Source organism: Petromyzon marinus (genome assembly GCF_048934315.1).
Source record: "Petromyzon marinus isolate PM22_M1 ecotype Great Lakes invasive population chromosome 68 unlocalized genomic scaffold, UKy_Petmar_22M1.pri1.0 chr68_unloc.1, whole genome shotgun sequence".
Classification (NCBI taxonomy): Eukaryota; Metazoa; Chordata; class Hyperoartia; order Petromyzontiformes; family Petromyzontidae; genus Petromyzon; species Petromyzon marinus.
Window position 1 is genome coordinate 7,057,964 of NW_027422597.1, and position 18,144 is coordinate 7,076,107.

Sequence of the window (18,144 nt, forward strand, 5' to 3'; positions counted from 1 at the left end):
CGGCAGGTTCGTCCGTGGTTGTCGGATCAATCGAGGGTGTGGAATTTTGCGTGTTGGTCGATACTAATCCGATTTTATTTACAATATACTGCCCGTACAATGCCGCCCCTTGGAACGGGTTTCTATCCCGTGTTTCGCCGCTAATGGCAGTTCGCTGGGCATTATCAGGCAAATCGGGCGCAAATTTCGATTGGAGACATTAAATTGGCAGGGCCTATTTTGGTCTCTTCTTCCCTCGCTGTGCCGTGTTCATTAGGCACTGATTTTCTCGCGGAAATGCCTATTAAGATCCTTGTAGATCAAGGCTGCATCGAACTCCCGTTGGGTCGACGGATGGCGTTCTTGCCCACACCCTCACATCCGCGCATAGCTAATGCCTCGGTGCAGGCGTTTGTCGCGAGCACAGTCCGCATTCCGCCGGGACACAAATGCTCGTGCCCTTGCAACTTAAAAAACCGCTTGCCCCGGAGGCCTTGGCACATGGCATTTTGCTGGGGCCTTCAAACGCAGCTGCTAAGGGGTTAGATTTGGTGGCTGCACAGACCCTCGTAGCAGCCGACAGGGAGCCGTTCTTGCAGGTTTTGAATGTCTGATTGTCCACGACCGTCATTCCGCAAGGAACTGTGCTCGCTCACACGACCCCGGTGCTGCTGGGCACCGGGGTCACGGGACATGTGCATGACATGCCGCAGGTCCCACTTCCTTCCGAATCGGATGAGAGATGGTTGGACGCGCTCTGCACAGACACGGGTGATCTGTCTCGTTCGCAGCGAATTAAATTGCGCGCTCTTCTGCGAGAATTTTCCGATGTCTTCAGTAAATCTAAATTTGATATTGGCTGCACCAAGCTGCTGCGTCACCACATTGATACTGGTGATGCTGCCCCGATTCGACAAAACCCGTTTCGGCTTAGCCCGGCAGAGAAACAGCATGTTAAATCGGCTGTGGATGACATGCTGGAGGCCGATAAAATTTATCCCTCCACTAGTCCCTGGGGTGCTCCAATAGTGCTGGTCAAAAAGCACGATGGCAGTCTCCGTTTTTGCGTTGATTTTCGCCGCCTAAAAAAAATCTCGGTAGCGGACGCCTGCCCTCTCCCGCGTATGGACGAGTCATTGGATGCCCTGGCAGGAGCGCACTATTTCTCCACCTTGGACCTACTGTCGGGGTTTTGGCAACTCCCCCTCGACGAAGCGTCAAAACCTAAGACTGCTTTCGGACACCACAGGGCCTTTTCGAGTTTAATAGATTGCCAATGGGTCTTCACTCGGCCCCAGCGACATTCCAGAGGCTCATGGAGTTGGTCCTCGCTGGGCTCCAGTGGGACTCATGTCTCATTTATCTTGACGATGTCATCGTCTTTAGCTGCACGTTCGGCGTACACATCGAATGGTTGTGTGCTGTTTTCTTGAAAATGCGGGCTGCTAACTTAAAATTCAAGCGCAGAAGTGTCACCTTCTGCGTGAGTCTGTGCGCTATCCGGGCCACGTAGTTTTCCGCTCGGGCATCTCTACTGACCCTGAAAAAACCAAATATGTTCAACAATGGCCGACTCCTATATCTGCGGGCGATGTTTGTAGTTTTATTGGTTTTGCGTCGTACTACCGCCGGTTTGTTGCTTGCTTCGCGACGATTGCCAAGTCACTCCACACCCTTACGTCAAAAGGGGTGGCGTTTCATTGGGGGGACGCAGAACAGTCCGTGTTCGACTCCTTTCGGAACGCGCTCGTGACGGCACCGTCCCTTGCGAACCCCGATTGTTCCGTGCCATTCGTGTTGGACACCGATGCTAGCAATACGGGGATTGGGGGTGTTCTGTCCAAAGAAGTTGATGGCATTGAAAGGGTTGTTGCCTATGGTAGCAGAGTCTTGTCTCCTGCTGAACAAAGATACTGTGTGACCCAACGTGAGCTGCTGGCCATTGTTTTTTTTATTCAGCAATACAGGCCGTACCTGTATGGTTAGCATTTTACCGTGCGATCTGATAATTCAGCTTTACAGTACGCTCTGCGGGTTGACCAACCATCCGGGCAGCTTTCTTGGTGGCTCGAAGTCCTTCAGGACTACGATTTCAATGTCACTTACCGTAGGGGTGCACAACACACGAATGCCGATGCATTGTCTCGCCTCCCACCGGCTTAAAAATGTGCGTGTTTTTTGGGCTCGGGCCGTTGTAAGCCGCCACTTCCTGCGCAAGTCACGCCTCTCACAACGGTGTCAGCCGCACATCCCGCCACCTCAGCGCCGATGTGGGATCATGCAGATCCAATGGCCAGTGACGATTTGCTGGGGCTAACTTTGGCCGAATGGGGTCGGCACCAGAGCGATGACATGTCGTTACTGCGGTTGCGTCGCCACGTGAATAATGCGGCTCCAAGACAGTGCAAATTTAATTCATTCGTCATGAAGCACGGCTTGTTGATGCATTGGGATGCTGACTCATGTCAACATAAAATCGTCGTGCCGTCTGCCTTGAGATGCAAAGCCATATGGCAGCACATGAGCGTTTATTACACCTGGGTGTTCATAAGACCATCGGGTTGTTGCGGTTGCAATTTTTCTGGGTGGGCATGCTGCGCGACGTCACTGACATTTTGCTGGGATGCACCCATTGGCGCAACGTAAACCGCCCGCTAAACTGGCATGTCCACCCCTGCAACCCATTTCGGTCTCTCGTATAAATGAGTTGGTGGCTCTTGATATTTTTGGCCCTTTTCCTACTACGCCACGGGGTAATAAGTACCTTCTGGTTGGGGTAGAGTATTTTATGCGGTGGCCTATGGTCTGGGCCCTCCCCAACCAGTCGGCGGCGGTCGTTGTGGACGCCTTTGTTCAGGGTTACGTCCTGGACAAGGGCGCACCAGAACGGTTGCTGCCCGATCAGAGAAGAAACTTTTCTGGAGCCTTGCTGAATGATGTGTGCCACCTGTTGGGCACTAAGAAAGTGTGCACTTCGCCCTACCATCCCCAGACCGATGGCATGATGGAGCGCCTTCATAGAACTCTCACCGCTATGTTATGCCATCAGGTCGATGAATCCCACCTCGATTGGGACTTGCAGGTTCCGGGGGTCCTCGCCCAATACCGTATGGCACCTCACGCGGCGACGGGATTTTTCCCGTTCTTTCTAATGTACGGCAGGGATGCCTTTCCTCCCGCCGATGTTCGGCTGGAAATCGAACAGCCACCGCAAAAGTCAAAGCTCTTTGATCACTTGCGATTCAACCTCCGTAAGTTGGCCGTAGCACGGGAGGCTGCCATTTAAAATTCGGCTTCCCACCAACGGGCGAATTTGTGACTGCGTGACCCTCGGACGTACATGCATCGGTGGGCACCGGGAGACAGGGCATGGCTCCACTGCCCCCAGGTGCCGGTGTCCACGTCGGCCAAACTCCTCAGACCATGGCTAGGCCCGGTTGAGGTAGTGGAAGTCCTGCATCCCCAATGTGTTAAAATGCGCTGGGGACGGCGTCGCTGGTGTGTTCACCCTTCTCGGTTGAAACCCTTCGTCACGCCACGCGTCCATCCACAACACACACGACATGGGGTCCGAGTGTGCGACGCGTCCGACGAGCCAGATGTCGCCCCATTGGTGCCTAACCCACAGCGCAGGCGTGTCATTCCTCCTGCAGATGACGCGGGAGTGACGGCTCCATGCAGACCACGTTCGGCCTCAATAGACCGTGGAGCATCCGGTGTCCCCGTGGATATGCCTAAAGGCCCACCGGATGCTCTTGCTCATCCTCCTCCTTCCCTTGTGCCGCCGACAAAGCCTGCCATCCCCTACGATGGTCCCGCGAAACACACGCACGCGAAATCTCGCCGGTTGTTATGATGTTCTTTGGCATGTCTAGTGCCTTGTACATACGTTATGTTGTTAAGGGGGGTATTTATAGGGGTTTTATTGTTCTTGTTGTTCGTTAGGCACATTCACAATTCTTCTATCGTTGGTAATTTCGGAGTTTCCCATTGTTGCAACCAGAACGGCTGGAGCTTCCGAAGGAGGGGGTGATGTAGAAGTGTTAACTACGCGCTGTTGCATAACCTGCATTGCCACCAGGGCAGTGCAGCATTACCCCTGGGTACAACGGTTGGGGTCAGTCGAGGTGAAACAGATCGTAGCCAGGGTTTGGTACGAACCAATCAGACGGTTCCACGTGGGAATGTATGATTGGTTCTGCCTGGCCACGAAGGGGTATAAGACGGGTGACGCAACGGACCTCGGGGGGGGTTCTCTCCCTACACAAAGACAGAAGACTGGGCTGGAGCCTAGCTAGGACCTTGGACCAGCCTACCAGCTCTTCTGAGGGCTAATGCTCGGCATAACCAGTGATCAGAACCCACCGGGCCAGCGGTGGGTCAGATAGCCTCCCCTAGGTCCTAGCCGGAGGACTAGGATAGCGGTAGACGTGTGAGTCCCGCCAAGTCCGGAGGCTGTACCTCCTTAGGTATCAAGGAGGTTAGCGGTAGACGTGTGAGTCCCGCCAAGTCCGGAGGCTGTACCTCCCTAGGGTATTGGGTGAGGGGACCGTATATTCCTCTGTGTGTGTTAAGCACACACAGAGGAATATACTACATGTATATACATACCCTGTGCCTATCCTTGCTATGTACATATATTAATGCAAGAAGATATCCTGGTAATTTTTTTGTAATACTTAAAAACATGATCAACATTTTTTTCATAGGCCCTTAAGTTTCCGTAGGCCCTAGGCACAGTAAGTACTGTACCTTTTGGATAATACGGCCCTGGGTTAGCTGCAGAGTTGGCAGCACCGGAATCCAAGCATGAGACCTCTCTATGTGTGACAAATTCGATTAAATTTCTTTTGTCGAATTTCCACCTACAAAAACCTGGAAGTAAATTGTACCTCATCCTGGACTTGTATATTAATAGTAAATTTGATATAAATGTATTAAGATAAAGATGATTTCAGTATTATAACCACTCAGCCCAAACTAGTAATGCTTTGTTATTTGTATTGCCTTTGTACTGTTTATCATTTGGTGTTGTTCCCTGGACTAACACTGCTGAGACAAGACCATAAAAAGGCTGTCTCTGGCGTAGGCCAATCAGTTTCAAGGACAATGCATACATTATAAAATATGTTTGCATGTTTTAACGCAGGCATTTGTAGTTACTGCAGACACGATGCCTTGCAATATGTGTCTATGTGGTGTTTGAACATCTTAACACCTCCTGTATGATTGCTGGCAAAGGGAAAGAACATTCTTTTTCAACATATCATGACGTGTCCATCCTCACTCCACACTACATGGCCATGGCATCACAGTCTCGCTTTCCCCACATTATGGATACTAGTTGGTACCTCCTGCTGTTTTCTAATGCCCTCACTTCTCTTCCGATCATTTGTATGTTTACTGCCTTATCTAAAATGTGTATCTTACAAATTTGTATTTTCCTTGAAGGAGCAATATACAGCAGGCAGACTGCAGGGATCAATGAGAGTATCATGGGTGATGGATCAAAAAATTCATGACAAATTTGAAGTTGTCTGAAATAATCAGACTGTATCAAGCAACCCTAAGATGCTTTGGAGAGGAGGTGGTCAGGTGTCTCAGAGGTTTGAGCTGGCACTGGTAAGGTCCTGGATTCGAAATCAGGTCAGCACTCTGACCTCTGAGCAACGTGGCCATCTCTCTCTGTCGAGAATCGAGATTCCAGGTTGATCACGTGCGATTGAAATGCTAATTAAAAAACAAGTTCTCACTTCTGCTACGAGTTATCCGCACACCTACAAGCTTACGTTTTTTAAACTGTGACAGAAGGGTTTGTCTTCATGCAGTGATTCGTAACCGGATTAAGACCACCAACTCACCACACTTGAGTGTGCAGTTTAATCACAGGCGACTGCCTGGATTTGGCTCAAACGGTTGTGGATGTGATAATGGTGATACTGAATACAAACATAATCCAATGTATTTTTGAAGATATTTTATTTTGCATATCCATCCCAAAGCATTGCATAACATGCAAATGACTATTTGCATGCAATTTACTATGATTAAAAGAGCATTCAATTGTAATGGTGGTGATGATACTGAACTTGTGGATGTCAACTTTGGAGAAACTGTTGCTAATTCGAGGCCAGTTGTCATAATTTGTATTTTACATGCAGTGCGAAATGGAAAAGAAATATATGAGCGTTTCTGAAAAAAGCTGTCCCAACACAAATGATGATTGGATGATTGTATGGGGCATCTTTATCTTTCTGTCACTGTTCAGTTTGCTATCATCCAAACGTGGATGTCGTCTCTCTACAATTTTGGAAGACATATTGGTTAAGTTAATCGATTTTTCTGTACGTGCCAGCATGCAGAATCTGCAATGTCAAGATATATTTGTATTGTTTTGCCGTGAATAATTTGCCCTGTGTAGGTTTTTACTCTCCACCTTCTCATTTCTGCTGCCCATAAAGCTTCCACCTCTTTTCCTCCTTCCAGTTCTTTATATCGTTCATCCAGCCTCTTTGGTTTTTTCGGTCACGAGAGCTTCAAATCAAGATTGGTCATCCAGCTTGTACTTTTATGCCTCAAACCCCTCCAGATTTGTACTCTGCCGATCAGCATTGCCTATGCCAGTTTGTGTTGTCTTGTTACATTGCCCAGACTACTGCTGGAAGGTTACGTTCATTTGCTCTTGCTAGTTGGAGCTCATTTTCACCTAAGCAAATGGAAAATGTGATTTTTAGCTTTGAATCCATAGTTAGATTGTAATTTCCAATATTATGAAGATACGCTCTGCAGTGTTGGTTTGATCTAAAACTGTTTTTGTCGTCGTTTTGTTGCCTTGCCCAAGTTTGCATTTAGTGTTGAAAAATCGTCAGGAATTTACTTATGCTATTTGTACGTATATACTTTTTATTGTTATTTACTTATTTACGTTTTAGCTACTTGCTTACTATTGCTCTACTTTGGACCCCTATCGTGTTTTATATTGTTTGTTGTTGTAACTTGCTGATTCACCCCTACTGGACATCTGTAAAAAAACGATTCATAGATCATCGGATTCCTCCAGGATAAATAAACATTATGATTATGATAATTGCATTGTGATTTCTGAGCGAACAGACTCGCTTATGTATGGAATGTGCGAGAAGAAGTCGTTGAAATAACTGCATCTTTGTGTTAATTATTTTGCACCGATTCAAAGGTTCTTTAATCGCAAGAACTGTACTCTCTCAAATGGCGTATGTATTGCATCATATTTTATACCGCAGGTTTCAATAAATAATTTTTATAAGACAGGCAGCGTTGCATGCAGCATGCAGCTGGTAAAGCGCAGCACGTGCGTGCTTTTGCAATGCCGCGTCACTTTTCCTTTGTTTCTGCAGTCGCTTTGGTGTAGGCGAGGCCCTTGTAGACACCCTCCATTGGGATGTCGAAGGTGGCGCCGTTCAATAAGGACATGCGCACCGTTCCCTTGTACGGGAGATCGATATCTGCACGACCGATGGTTATGTCGATCACCGTGGTTTTGCCTGGAGGAACCGTGACGTCGAATGAGAGGAGCTCGGTTTTCGATTCTGAATTCTCCACACCGCGCGTACTCTCGGTGCCAACGGTGAAACTAAAGCCACTTTCAACCTCTACGACATCTGGAATGCCAGCTTTGACGCTGATGCTCACGGTTGCCTCCAGCTTGTTTGAGATCGACCAGGAGGAGGTTTTGGTCAAGGTCTTAGAGGATTCAATTTTATAGGTTTGGGGGACAGAACCCTTATTCTTGTAACTGATTGATTTGATCTCTTCCATCTGGACTTTTGGAAGCTCCTTGTGCAGTGTAGGGTATGTCACGTTGATCAATTCTGAACGTTTCACCGAATTGATGAACACGAAGCCCATGCAGTCGATGTCTGAACTGGCTTTGCCCTGAATTCCAAGGCAGATCCCAGAGCCGATGTCGACTGGATACTCGGTCTTTAGACCCCAGTCTGTCATCTTCACGAAGAAATCCCTGCCTTTGGTTGTCCTGAACTTGAAGGCGCCCATGCGTGTGCCAGCCCCATTCCCCCATAGCGAGAGGGACGAAAAGAGCTCCCCAGGCTGGAACACAAACTCTTTCTGAGATCCCGATGGATTGCCGTACTGTGCAGACCTTCCATCCGTCAGCCAGGCCTTCACGCACTTGATCTGCCACCCTCCAACCCACACCCACATTTTTTCCAGCGTTGCTCCATTGTTCCTCCCATCAAAGTTGAAGTTTGTTCCTCCTTGTCCTCCACAGGTGTGTATGGCCAATGGATAAGGCATTTTCTCCTTTCTTCCTGCACATTACAAGATACAGATTTGGTTAAATTATGAAAGGAATTTCAAACATTGTGATAGTCACAGTTTTGACTTTCAATACCACATTTTATTGACACATTTGTAATAGTTATGCACTCAAAAATTTGCATGTCGACTCAGAAGTTATCGACAATTCAATAACAACTTCACTATTGCGAACAAACCGTGAAAAAGCAGTATAACATCATCATATTGGGCAAATTGTAAAAAAAAACACTTATTGTATCAGATTATTAACTAGCAATAGCTAAATTATAAAGACAAAGAAAGAACAGCAGACAATGACAAGGTTTCATACTTGACAGGTATGACTGAGGTTAAGAGAGCCTTGTCTGCAAAAGAAATACAGCTCCTCTGAAATAAATTTTGATACAACACAGTACAGCAAACGCTTTCCTCGCGGTTTTGCTGTTTTGGGTCAATTTTATTCATCGAATGTGCCCCTGTGGCTCGACCATTCGCAGGCCACGTGGTGTTCCCAGCCTCCAGTGGGGAGGCAGTGAGGTTCAGCCGCTCACGATTTTTATTTCCTGTGGTGTACAGTACTGTACACGGATACGTATACAGTATTGTACACTGCATATTGTTTTCAATCTGTTTACTTTAACACGTAAGCTGTCACGACGAATATCATTCTTAAAACAGGTTTTTTTTTAGTTAGGTCGCGTAAATATATAAGTGCGTCGTCAAACCCGCCACCACCCGACACAGCCAATTAGTAAGGTTTGTCACATAAACAAACATGCTATTGGTTACTAGTACAGCACACCGGTGTGTTAGAGAGCAAGGCCAACACACCGTGTGCTGTACTAGTAACGAAGTGGCATGTGCTGTTTACGTCAAACACCTTACTAATTGGCCCTGTCGGGTGGTGGCGGGTTTAAGACAATTTTATATATTTACGCGATCTAACCACAAAAACCTGTATTATGAATATATATACTCTATGAGTTATATTTCAAACTAGGACATATTAATCCTATGTTACATTCAAAATATTTCACGTTTAATGTTTAGGTTGATGTAGCGTGTACATAAAACATAATGAGGGAGAGTCGTATTACAAACCGTGAACCTATCCCTAGTTTTCCTATTTGGCTTTGAGTTTATGAATCTCGGTTTTACCCATTCCGGCTCTTTTAGATGACGTGATCTCGTCACTGAACCTATCACTACACCTAAAACAGGTTCCTTCATTGCTTGAGGTAAGCTCACTTCAAATTAAAACCTAAAAAAATGCTTCCAACAGAACAAGTGCAGTACAGCACGCATCAGTACAATACCGCAAACCCTGTCTATCCGTGAGTGTTAGAATCTTGATAACGTTCACGAATGCAGAAACCTTCCATTGTAAAAAGGGGTTATGTTCCTGGTATTAGTGAACATAGGTGGAAGATGGTAAATGTTTGATAACAATGACTGCAAATATTCTCCATATATATAAAAGGCAGAGTTGTGAATATGTGTGCCTGTTAAAAAATGTTTAGCGTACTTCCCGACATGCAACAAACTGGAAATTTGCCATGTGGGTACTTTCCAGACTGTACACCATGCAAAAATTATAAAAATACCCTTTTTTTTGGGGGGGGGGGGAATAGCTCAATAATGCATGTACGTTTTTGCACGGCAAGTGAGCTGTGATGTCAAATCTGTCACGTGACCCGCGCATGTGGAAGCGTTACGCATTGTAGTGTCGTGGTTAGCGCGCTGCGCTAAGAACCCGGCTACCCGAGTTCGATTCCCGCTCACGGCCACCACCGGTGACGATTATTTCAACCGCTTCTGGGCCTCCCGTAGGTCAACTCAGCCTCAAACGAGCAACTGCTGTGGTGTGTGAACATTTCCACTGGGGAGACAAAGGCGGCCGGGCGTGCTCCTGTCACCCACCCCCTCGTGTGCCGTGCCCGCCTTCATAGGTGCTCGCTAACAGCACTTGCCCCCGAAAGGCTATATGGGGGATTTTGTCTTTATCCTGTGTGTGGGAGGGGACTTCGTAGCGATTCGCGCGCTGCGCTACGAACCCGGCGACCAGAGTTTGATTCCCGCTCACGGTCACCACCGGTGACGATTATTTAACCGGTCCTGGGTCTCCCCTAGGTCGACTGAGCCTCAAACGACTAACTGCTGTGGTATGTGCACATCGCCACTGGGGAGACAAAGGCGGCCGGGCGTGGTGGATCCAAGTCCCGGGCGAAGCCGGGTAGTACAGCTAGTCTCCATATATATAAACACACAAGCACATATATCCAATTTACAAGATCGAGTTGCACGTTTTGTGTATAGATTAGCTGTTCCAGACACTTAAAAAGTATGTCGATAGCCACGTGTGGTGGTGGTGTTTTAGGCGAGATATGCAGCACCAAGCATACTGTGGAAGCAAGGGTGGAATTCACTGTTCTTTAACATAAGTTGGAACCACCCCTCGAAAATTGCCTTCGGCCTGGTCTCTACGAGATACATGCGCAACAGAACTGGCCGTGGTGATATGCTGTACAGCGCTCCTGCTTCCTTGATCAAGTTTTCCGCTTCAGACCACTGTGCATGTGTAGTGGTTCAACTTAGATGCGGTAATTCTTGGAGGAACTTATTTTATTATACTCACAATCTCTCTTCACACACCCTACAGTCGCTTAGACTACACACACCCAAGCCTATACACAACACTAGCCGTCTAACACCGGTGGCGCTGACCGATACAGCCAAAAACTATATAACAGCGCAATATCAGGCGACGATGGCAGCGGCCACTAAGAGAAGAATGGTGATGATGACGACGACGATGGACTTGAGCAGCACGATGATGGACTTGAGCAGCACGACAGGGAATTCACTTACAATCAACAGCCCTGAGCTCTCGCTCAGGGCCCCCTGTTATGCTCCCAGTGTGGCCTTGCTCCGCCCTGGCCACGCCCCTTTCTAAGAAACTACGAGCGGGTTCCCGGGGTTTCCCCTATGTGCCCTTTCTGTGACCTTTCCCCCAGATATCCCACTCCCGTCTATACTATCGCCTCCTGGTGTAAGTACTGTCATACATCGCAGTTACACTTTTGCGCCAGCAGCTCGCGTTATTTCTCCACACACGTGATCTTTGCAGAAGGTTGTGTCGCTCAAACATTGTCTTGTTAGTCACAAGCGAACTAACAGGAAACAAACACAACAACCACATAATATGACGAATGATTAATGATTCCGGATGCAAGAGAGATGATGATTAAGTTTTGCATAGAACATTGCAGGGAAGCCAATTGGATGATGCCCCTCCACTTATGCACCTCACTCAGAAGTAGAATGGGGAGGAAGAGCCGCTAAATTCTCCCCTCCTCCCCCGATTCGAAATTCATGGCGTCCCCTATCACCCTCCCCATCCCCATCTTTGGGTTTATGCACACCGGGTCAGCGATTATTTATTTATTTATTCATAATAAAGGTTTTTGGGTTAGATCGCGTTTATTTATAAATGTGTCATAACCCTCCACCACCCGACACGGCCAATCAGCAAAAAAAAAGTGTCACGTTGACAAAAAGACAAATAATTCACTACTTTAGCCCACCGGTGTGTTGAAGAGTGAATCCACATTTACAGTTTGAGTACGATGTTTCGCTGGTAAATACATCCAGCATCATCGGGCAATTCGCCAGAATGGTAAAGCCCTCACTTGCTCCCGGTTTTATATAGAGCAGCAGGGTGACGTCATCACTTAACTCATATCAGGTGCAGTGATTAGAGGCGGAGGGGGGGGGGTATTGTAATTATATAATCGATTAGTAATCAGTCATTGGTTATGATTAGTAATGAGTTGTAGATTAGTAATTCTTTAAATCAAAATGTAATGTGTATTATTTAATAATACGCTTCCAGGCCGCACTAAGCCTGTAGCTGTCAGAGCGTTTAAAGTTATTCTTGTTCCTCTCAATTTCAGTGGATTCTCTAATTAGTCTTTGCCAGTAATAATTAGTTTTACACACCACTGCAACATTGTCAAAATCAATTGAGTGTCCTTGTTGACAAGCATGTTCTGCCACTGCCGACAGTTGTGTTTGAGATAATTTAATATTTCTCTGATGTTCTTTTAGTCTTACGCTGATGTTACGTCCCATCTGTCCAATGTAGCAGCTGCCACATAAACATTTAATCCGATATACACCTTCTGTTGATAATTTAGGTAATGCGTATTTAGGGCAAGATACTAGTTTTTGAATTTTGTGTACTGTACCAAATCTTACTGTAAAAAAATTCAGAACATCTTGTGAATGTGATTAAATATATTGAACTTACTCCTGATGATATTCTGGTAAGTTTTGATGTCATTTCTCTATTCACTAAGGTTCCAGTGGACGAATCGCTTAAATTACTTGATACACTAGTAAAGAATACCGGTTTACCAAAAGATATTCCGAAACTTGCTGGCCATTGTTTAAATAACACTTACTTCTCATGGAGAGGGGATTTCTTTAAACAAAAGGAAGGAGCAGCAATGGGTTCTCCTTTATCCCCTGCTATAGCAAATTTGTACATGGAAAACTTTTAAATAAGAGCACTTGCCTCGAGCACATTAAAACCATCCTTTTGGTTTAGATATGTAGATGACACTTTGGTTGTCTGGCCACATGGTAAAGATACACTTAATGATTTTCTAAATCATCTCAATGCACAAAACCCGGCCATCCAGTTCACCATGTAAATGGAGGTGAATAACAGACTCCCATTCCTAGATATTTTGCTTGGACATGGCCTAAACGGTAAAATAACACACAGCGTTTACATAAAGCAAACGCACACTGATGCCTATCTGAATGCAGAATCACATTATCATCCAGCTCAGAAATCCTCTCTTATCAAGGCGCTCATACATCGGGCTAAAACAGTGTCAGATGGTGAGAGTCTAGTGAGAGAGATTAAACACGTTAAAGACGCACTACGACAGAATGGCTACAATAATGCTCAAATTAACAGAGCACTGAATGCCAAATCACGATCACAAAGCAATACTGCTGAAAGCAACCATATTGTTAAAAAAATAAAAATTCCATATATCTCAGGAGTAACTGACAAATTAGTCCGTGTTTGGCAAAAGCAAAACATTACAGTAAGATTTGGTACAGTACACAAAATTCAAAAACTAGTATCTTGCACTAAAGACGCATTACCTAAATTATCAACAGAAGGTGTATATCGGATTAATTGTTTATGTGGCAGCAGCTACATTGGACAGACGGGACGTTACATCAGCGTAAGACTAAAAGAACATCAGAGAAATATTAAATTATCTCAAACACAACTGTCGGCAGTGGCAGAACATGCTTGTCAACAAGGACACTCAATTGATTTTGACAATGTTGCAGTGGTGTGTAAAACTAATTATTACTGGCAAAAACTAATTAGAGAATCCTTTGAAATTGAGAGGAACAGGAATAACTTTAATCGCTCTGACAGCTACAGGCTTAGTGCGGCCTGGATGCGTATTATTAAATAATACACATTACATTTTGATTTAAAGAATTACTAATCTACAACTCATTACTAATCATAACCAATGACTGATTACTAATCGATTATATAATTACAATACCCCCCCCTCCGCCTCTAATCACTGCACCTGATATGAGTTAAGTGATGACGTCACCCTGCTGCTCTATATAAAACCGGGAGCAAGCGAGGGCTTTACCATTCTGGCGAATTGCCCGATGATGCCGGATGTATTTACCAGCGAAACGTCGTACTCAAACTGTAAATGTGGATTCACTCTTCAACACACAGGTGGGCTAAAGTAGTGAATTATTTGTCTTTTTGTCAACGTGACACTTTTTTTATTGCTGATTGGCCGTGTCGGGTGGTGGAGGGTTACGACACATTTATAAATAAACGCGATCTAACCCAAAAACCTTTATTATGAATAATATTGGTCGCGAAATCCTACATGTTAAACTTATTTATTTATCATTGTCCCTTATCCCTCCCGGTTTGCTCAGTCATTCGGTAGCATCGGTGATGTGCACGGTTATAAAATAATTCCTGGTGCCCGTGATTGGTGTTTGGCACGTAGCTTCTGGTTGCTGGAAAACCAGGTCCTGGATCATAAGTTGATTAAAGAGGAAGTCGGAAAGAAGGTCAGGGAATTAATGTCGATCAATTCAAATATCAGAAACAAGCAACGTGTGCTGCATCAAGACTACAAAACCATGCAATCACAAGGTACCATGAATGAGATCAACATAACTAAACTGGAACGAGAGAAAGTTTAAATGACCAAGACATCCTCCTATATACGAAAGCCAGGATCCCCTTCCATGATCCTTCTTCCTCTACAAAGAACATCCTGGCGAGGCTGGTTCAATCTCGGGGGAACCGGACACAAATCGCCTCTATACGGCTTAACTTTCGATGTTTTTACATTGGGTAGGGGCACCAGCCAAGGCTATCCCCTCTTGCTGCTAATATTTAAAGGGCTATTGAACCCTCTACTGAGAGCATTCTGAAACACCAACAGGTGGTAGGGTGAGAAAATGGAAAGAGGAAAATAAAATCAATCTATACACGGATGACGTCGTCATCACCCTAACAGAACCAGCGTATAAAATAAACGTAACTTAATCAGAGTTGGTGCCCTTATCCCCTGCTACCCCGAAGCCAACTGAAGTGTTTTCACCCTCTCGCCCTTCAGGTGGTGCCCAGTGCCAATAAAGTATCTTTAGATAATAGTCCCTTCCTGTCTCGCATCTCTCTTCAGAACCCCCCCCCCCCCCCCCCATGGTCCAGGAAATCACTACCTCACTGGAGACATGGACGGATATTCACCTTTCCCTTTCCAACAGGGCACACCTACTCAAGATGATGGCATTGCAGATGCTCCTTGACGGGAGAAGGCTAATCGTAGATGGTATTCTGAAATCTTTTTTTTTAAACGCTTCATTCACACATACCCTCATTCATATGGAATTAAAAAATAGAGCAAATGGACTATCATTCCATTATGTTATTGAGGAGAGAAGGGGGCCTGGCTCTTTCAGATTTCCGAAAATAAGACAAATGAATCGCTTTCAGAACGTTAGACACTGCATCAACTCGAAAAAGAAAGGGACATGGAAAAAGTGTGAAGAAGGCTCGGTGAGCCCCTGGTCATTTGCTGTAGTTACCTATGCCCATATCAAAGATAGATGCCGTGTCCTAAACCATTATGGATGGTTTCTTACACCTTTGGTGAGATGTAACAACAGGCGAATCTCATTCCCCTCCATACGTAGACAATTGCCTTTGTTGGGCAACCAATCACTAACAATAGAATGCACAAGGGCTAACTGGCCTGGCTGGAGAGCGACAGGACTGGAAAGGGTAGGGACCTTCTGAAAAACGATACCTAAATGAGGGATAACATCTCCAAAGCTACAAACACAAACTTTGACCACAGCACTCACCCCATCTTAGATGGTCTGGTGGACAAAAATGAAAGTAAAAGTTTCCGCATGTATACCACCTTACTGTTGGAGATAGAGACCAGGTTAGAGCCAAAACTAGAAAGTTGAGAGGGAAAGGCTGCTGGGAAAGGACATCCCTCACCAGGTAAGGACTCAAATATAGTTGGGGCAGGACAACAGGCCCCAGGCCCCTTCCGCTAACAATAATTTAGTTCAAAGTCAGGCATGGGTCCTACCTGACCAATGACAGGAGAGCCACATTAATCAATTCCTCTTTTAATTGCCCTAGATGCCCGCAAGGCATGGTACAGATGTAACAAAATGCCTTCTGGACATGCCCAGATATTGTAGAATTCTTCGAGGATATAACGGATTATTTTAATTGGATCTGGGGCACAGAGCCGAGCTTCTTAGTGGACTCAACTCTGCGGAGCTTTAAACCAAGAGGGCTATCGGGATACCAACATGCCTTCCTCCAAACCTATAATGTAGAAAGAAAGACCATATGGGTGAATTGGAAAATCATGAACCCCCTCTTGGGGTCTGTGGTACAGCATTCCCCTTGCTTTGGCGGGAATGGAACACCTTAGCCAGGAGATGAAAGGAAATAATTGGTATATGAGGCTATGTGGTCCCCATTTTTACTGAACCCTGCGTGAATAACCAGAACAATAGTGGATGGGGCGCGGGGAAGAACTCTTGACGCCTAAACTTTGTAGTAGGCACCGTTGCTCCTGGGGGAAAACAAGGATAACCCCAGACATTGCGCTTATGTTACTTTGTTTCCTGTCTAGTTTGGTTAAATTATTCTCCTTCCTCCCCCTCTTCCTTATTCTTCCCTTCCCAGTTAATATGCCGTTCCCGATCGTTGCCTCTACGTGTGGTAGAGCAGCGAGCCCAAGGGCCTTCAGACGGGCCCCCATTTGAGGGTTTATTGTACCGGTTCGACACACGTTCGTAATTTGTATCTCCCTCTGTGATGTCTGTGTTCTGGGCTCTTTATCACAAAAATAAATAATATATTGGATAAATAAATTGTGGACGATTGACCAAAGACATCAAGAGTCGTATTTTTCTTCTTCATGTGATGCAGTGTGGATAGCAAAGAGAGAGAGAGAGACAGGAATTATTGTGCAATCCAAAGGTTGAACACGAAATTTAACACTCTTCTGAAATTCGTGATCCGCCAGGAAGTGTCTGTGTTGTTGGCCTGACTGGATGTGCTTCACATGTTTTTTCAGGTTTGTTGAATTCTCGTCTCTCATCTTTTTGTTGTATTTACCTCCGTGATTGTTCTTGACACCTGAGGAAGATCGCTTGCGTTGTGGTCGAAACGTCGTGATTGTTTTTGTTTTAATATAATTTTATTGGATTTCCACATACGTGACTTTACCGAAAAAAACAATGAGTAGAGATAGAGAGAGACAGGAAGAGAGCAAAAAGAGAGAGGAAGCACGAGATTTGTGCAATCGACGTCACGTTTAGACAAACGCGATCAGTGGATTTGTCAGTATAGTTTTATTGAACATTCAAACCAATGTTGTATAATTGTAACTTAAATTCACATCTTTATATTCAGGCGTTGCTTTCTGCTGATGCCCGTTGTTTTTTCATTGATTTTGAGGCAGTGCTTTACAGACCGGATTTGTAATGAAAAGAAAACAAACATCCGAAATCAGCATCTTGTTTGCCAACATCACACCAGGCAGGCACGGTCTCAAGGGGTGCCAGCTCAGAGGCACTTACCTGCGAGTCACCTGTCCACCACACACACCACACCACCTGAATTGTTAATAACGAGACCGGTCAGGAGTAACCCACACACTCACCTTAAGGTTCTCTTCCCAGAGCATGATCTTCTATCCCCAGAACACTGTCATTTATACTACTGTTGCATGGGCCACGTGACCCAGCCAGAAATTATAGATCGCGTCGCGTCACTCAAGTCAGATTAGTTTATGTAAATATATTTAAGCATATTACTCATACATTATTAATATTGAATCTATCATACATATACATTTTTCAAACGTGAACCTCTGTTTTATGATGACGAGGTGTAGTGAATCAGTGAGTGCTGTATTATGTATCAAACAAGGTTCTTCCAACGTTGTGGAAGAACCTTGTTTCCTCGCCAAACATCGTAAACCTTCCCTTAAAAATATTCTGAAGCAGAAGGTTAGTAGTGCCAGATACATCAGCCACATTTGGAAATGTGTTTTGTAACATTGATCCTTACTCACCGTGTAGCATTATGTTAATGTCAAACTAAAATGTAATTGAGGTACGTTATTATCTTGGTGTGGTCTGGAACTGTTGTTGTACATATCCGGTAATGGTCTGGGACTGTTATTGTTGTTGTCTTGGTGTGGGATTGTTGGTGTTGTCTTGGAGTGGTTTGGGACTGGTGTTCTCTTGTTT

General features: G+C 45.3%; 1 protein-coding gene and 1 pseudogene across 1 annotated transcript; one reads left to right on the forward strand and one right to left on the reverse strand.

The window, feature by feature from the left end:
* Window positions 1–70: 70 nt before the first annotated feature.
* LOC142908051 (uncharacterized) lies at window positions 71–1,517 on the forward strand (annotated as a pseudogene).
* Window positions 1,518–5,941: 4,424 nt separating this feature from the next.
* On the reverse strand, window positions 5,942–17,571 carry LOC116958003 (aerolysin-like protein). Its single transcript, XM_032980469.2, has 2 exons — window positions 17,553–17,571; window positions 5,942–8,288 (listed from the first exon to the last, which is right to left on the reverse strand). Exon 2 carries the CDS (start codon window positions 8,272–8,274, stop codon window positions 7,333–7,335), a length of 942 nt encoding a protein of 313 aa, XP_032836360.2. The 5' UTR covers window positions 8,275–8,288; window positions 17,553–17,571; the 3' UTR covers window positions 5,942–7,332.
* Between the last annotated feature and the right edge of the window lie 573 nt (window positions 17,572–18,144).

Coding starts and splice junctions, on each gene's coding strand:
- LOC116958003 (XM_032980469.2), bottom strand. CDS start 8,274: ATGCCTTATCCATTGGCCATACACACCTGTGGAGGACAAGGAGGAACA.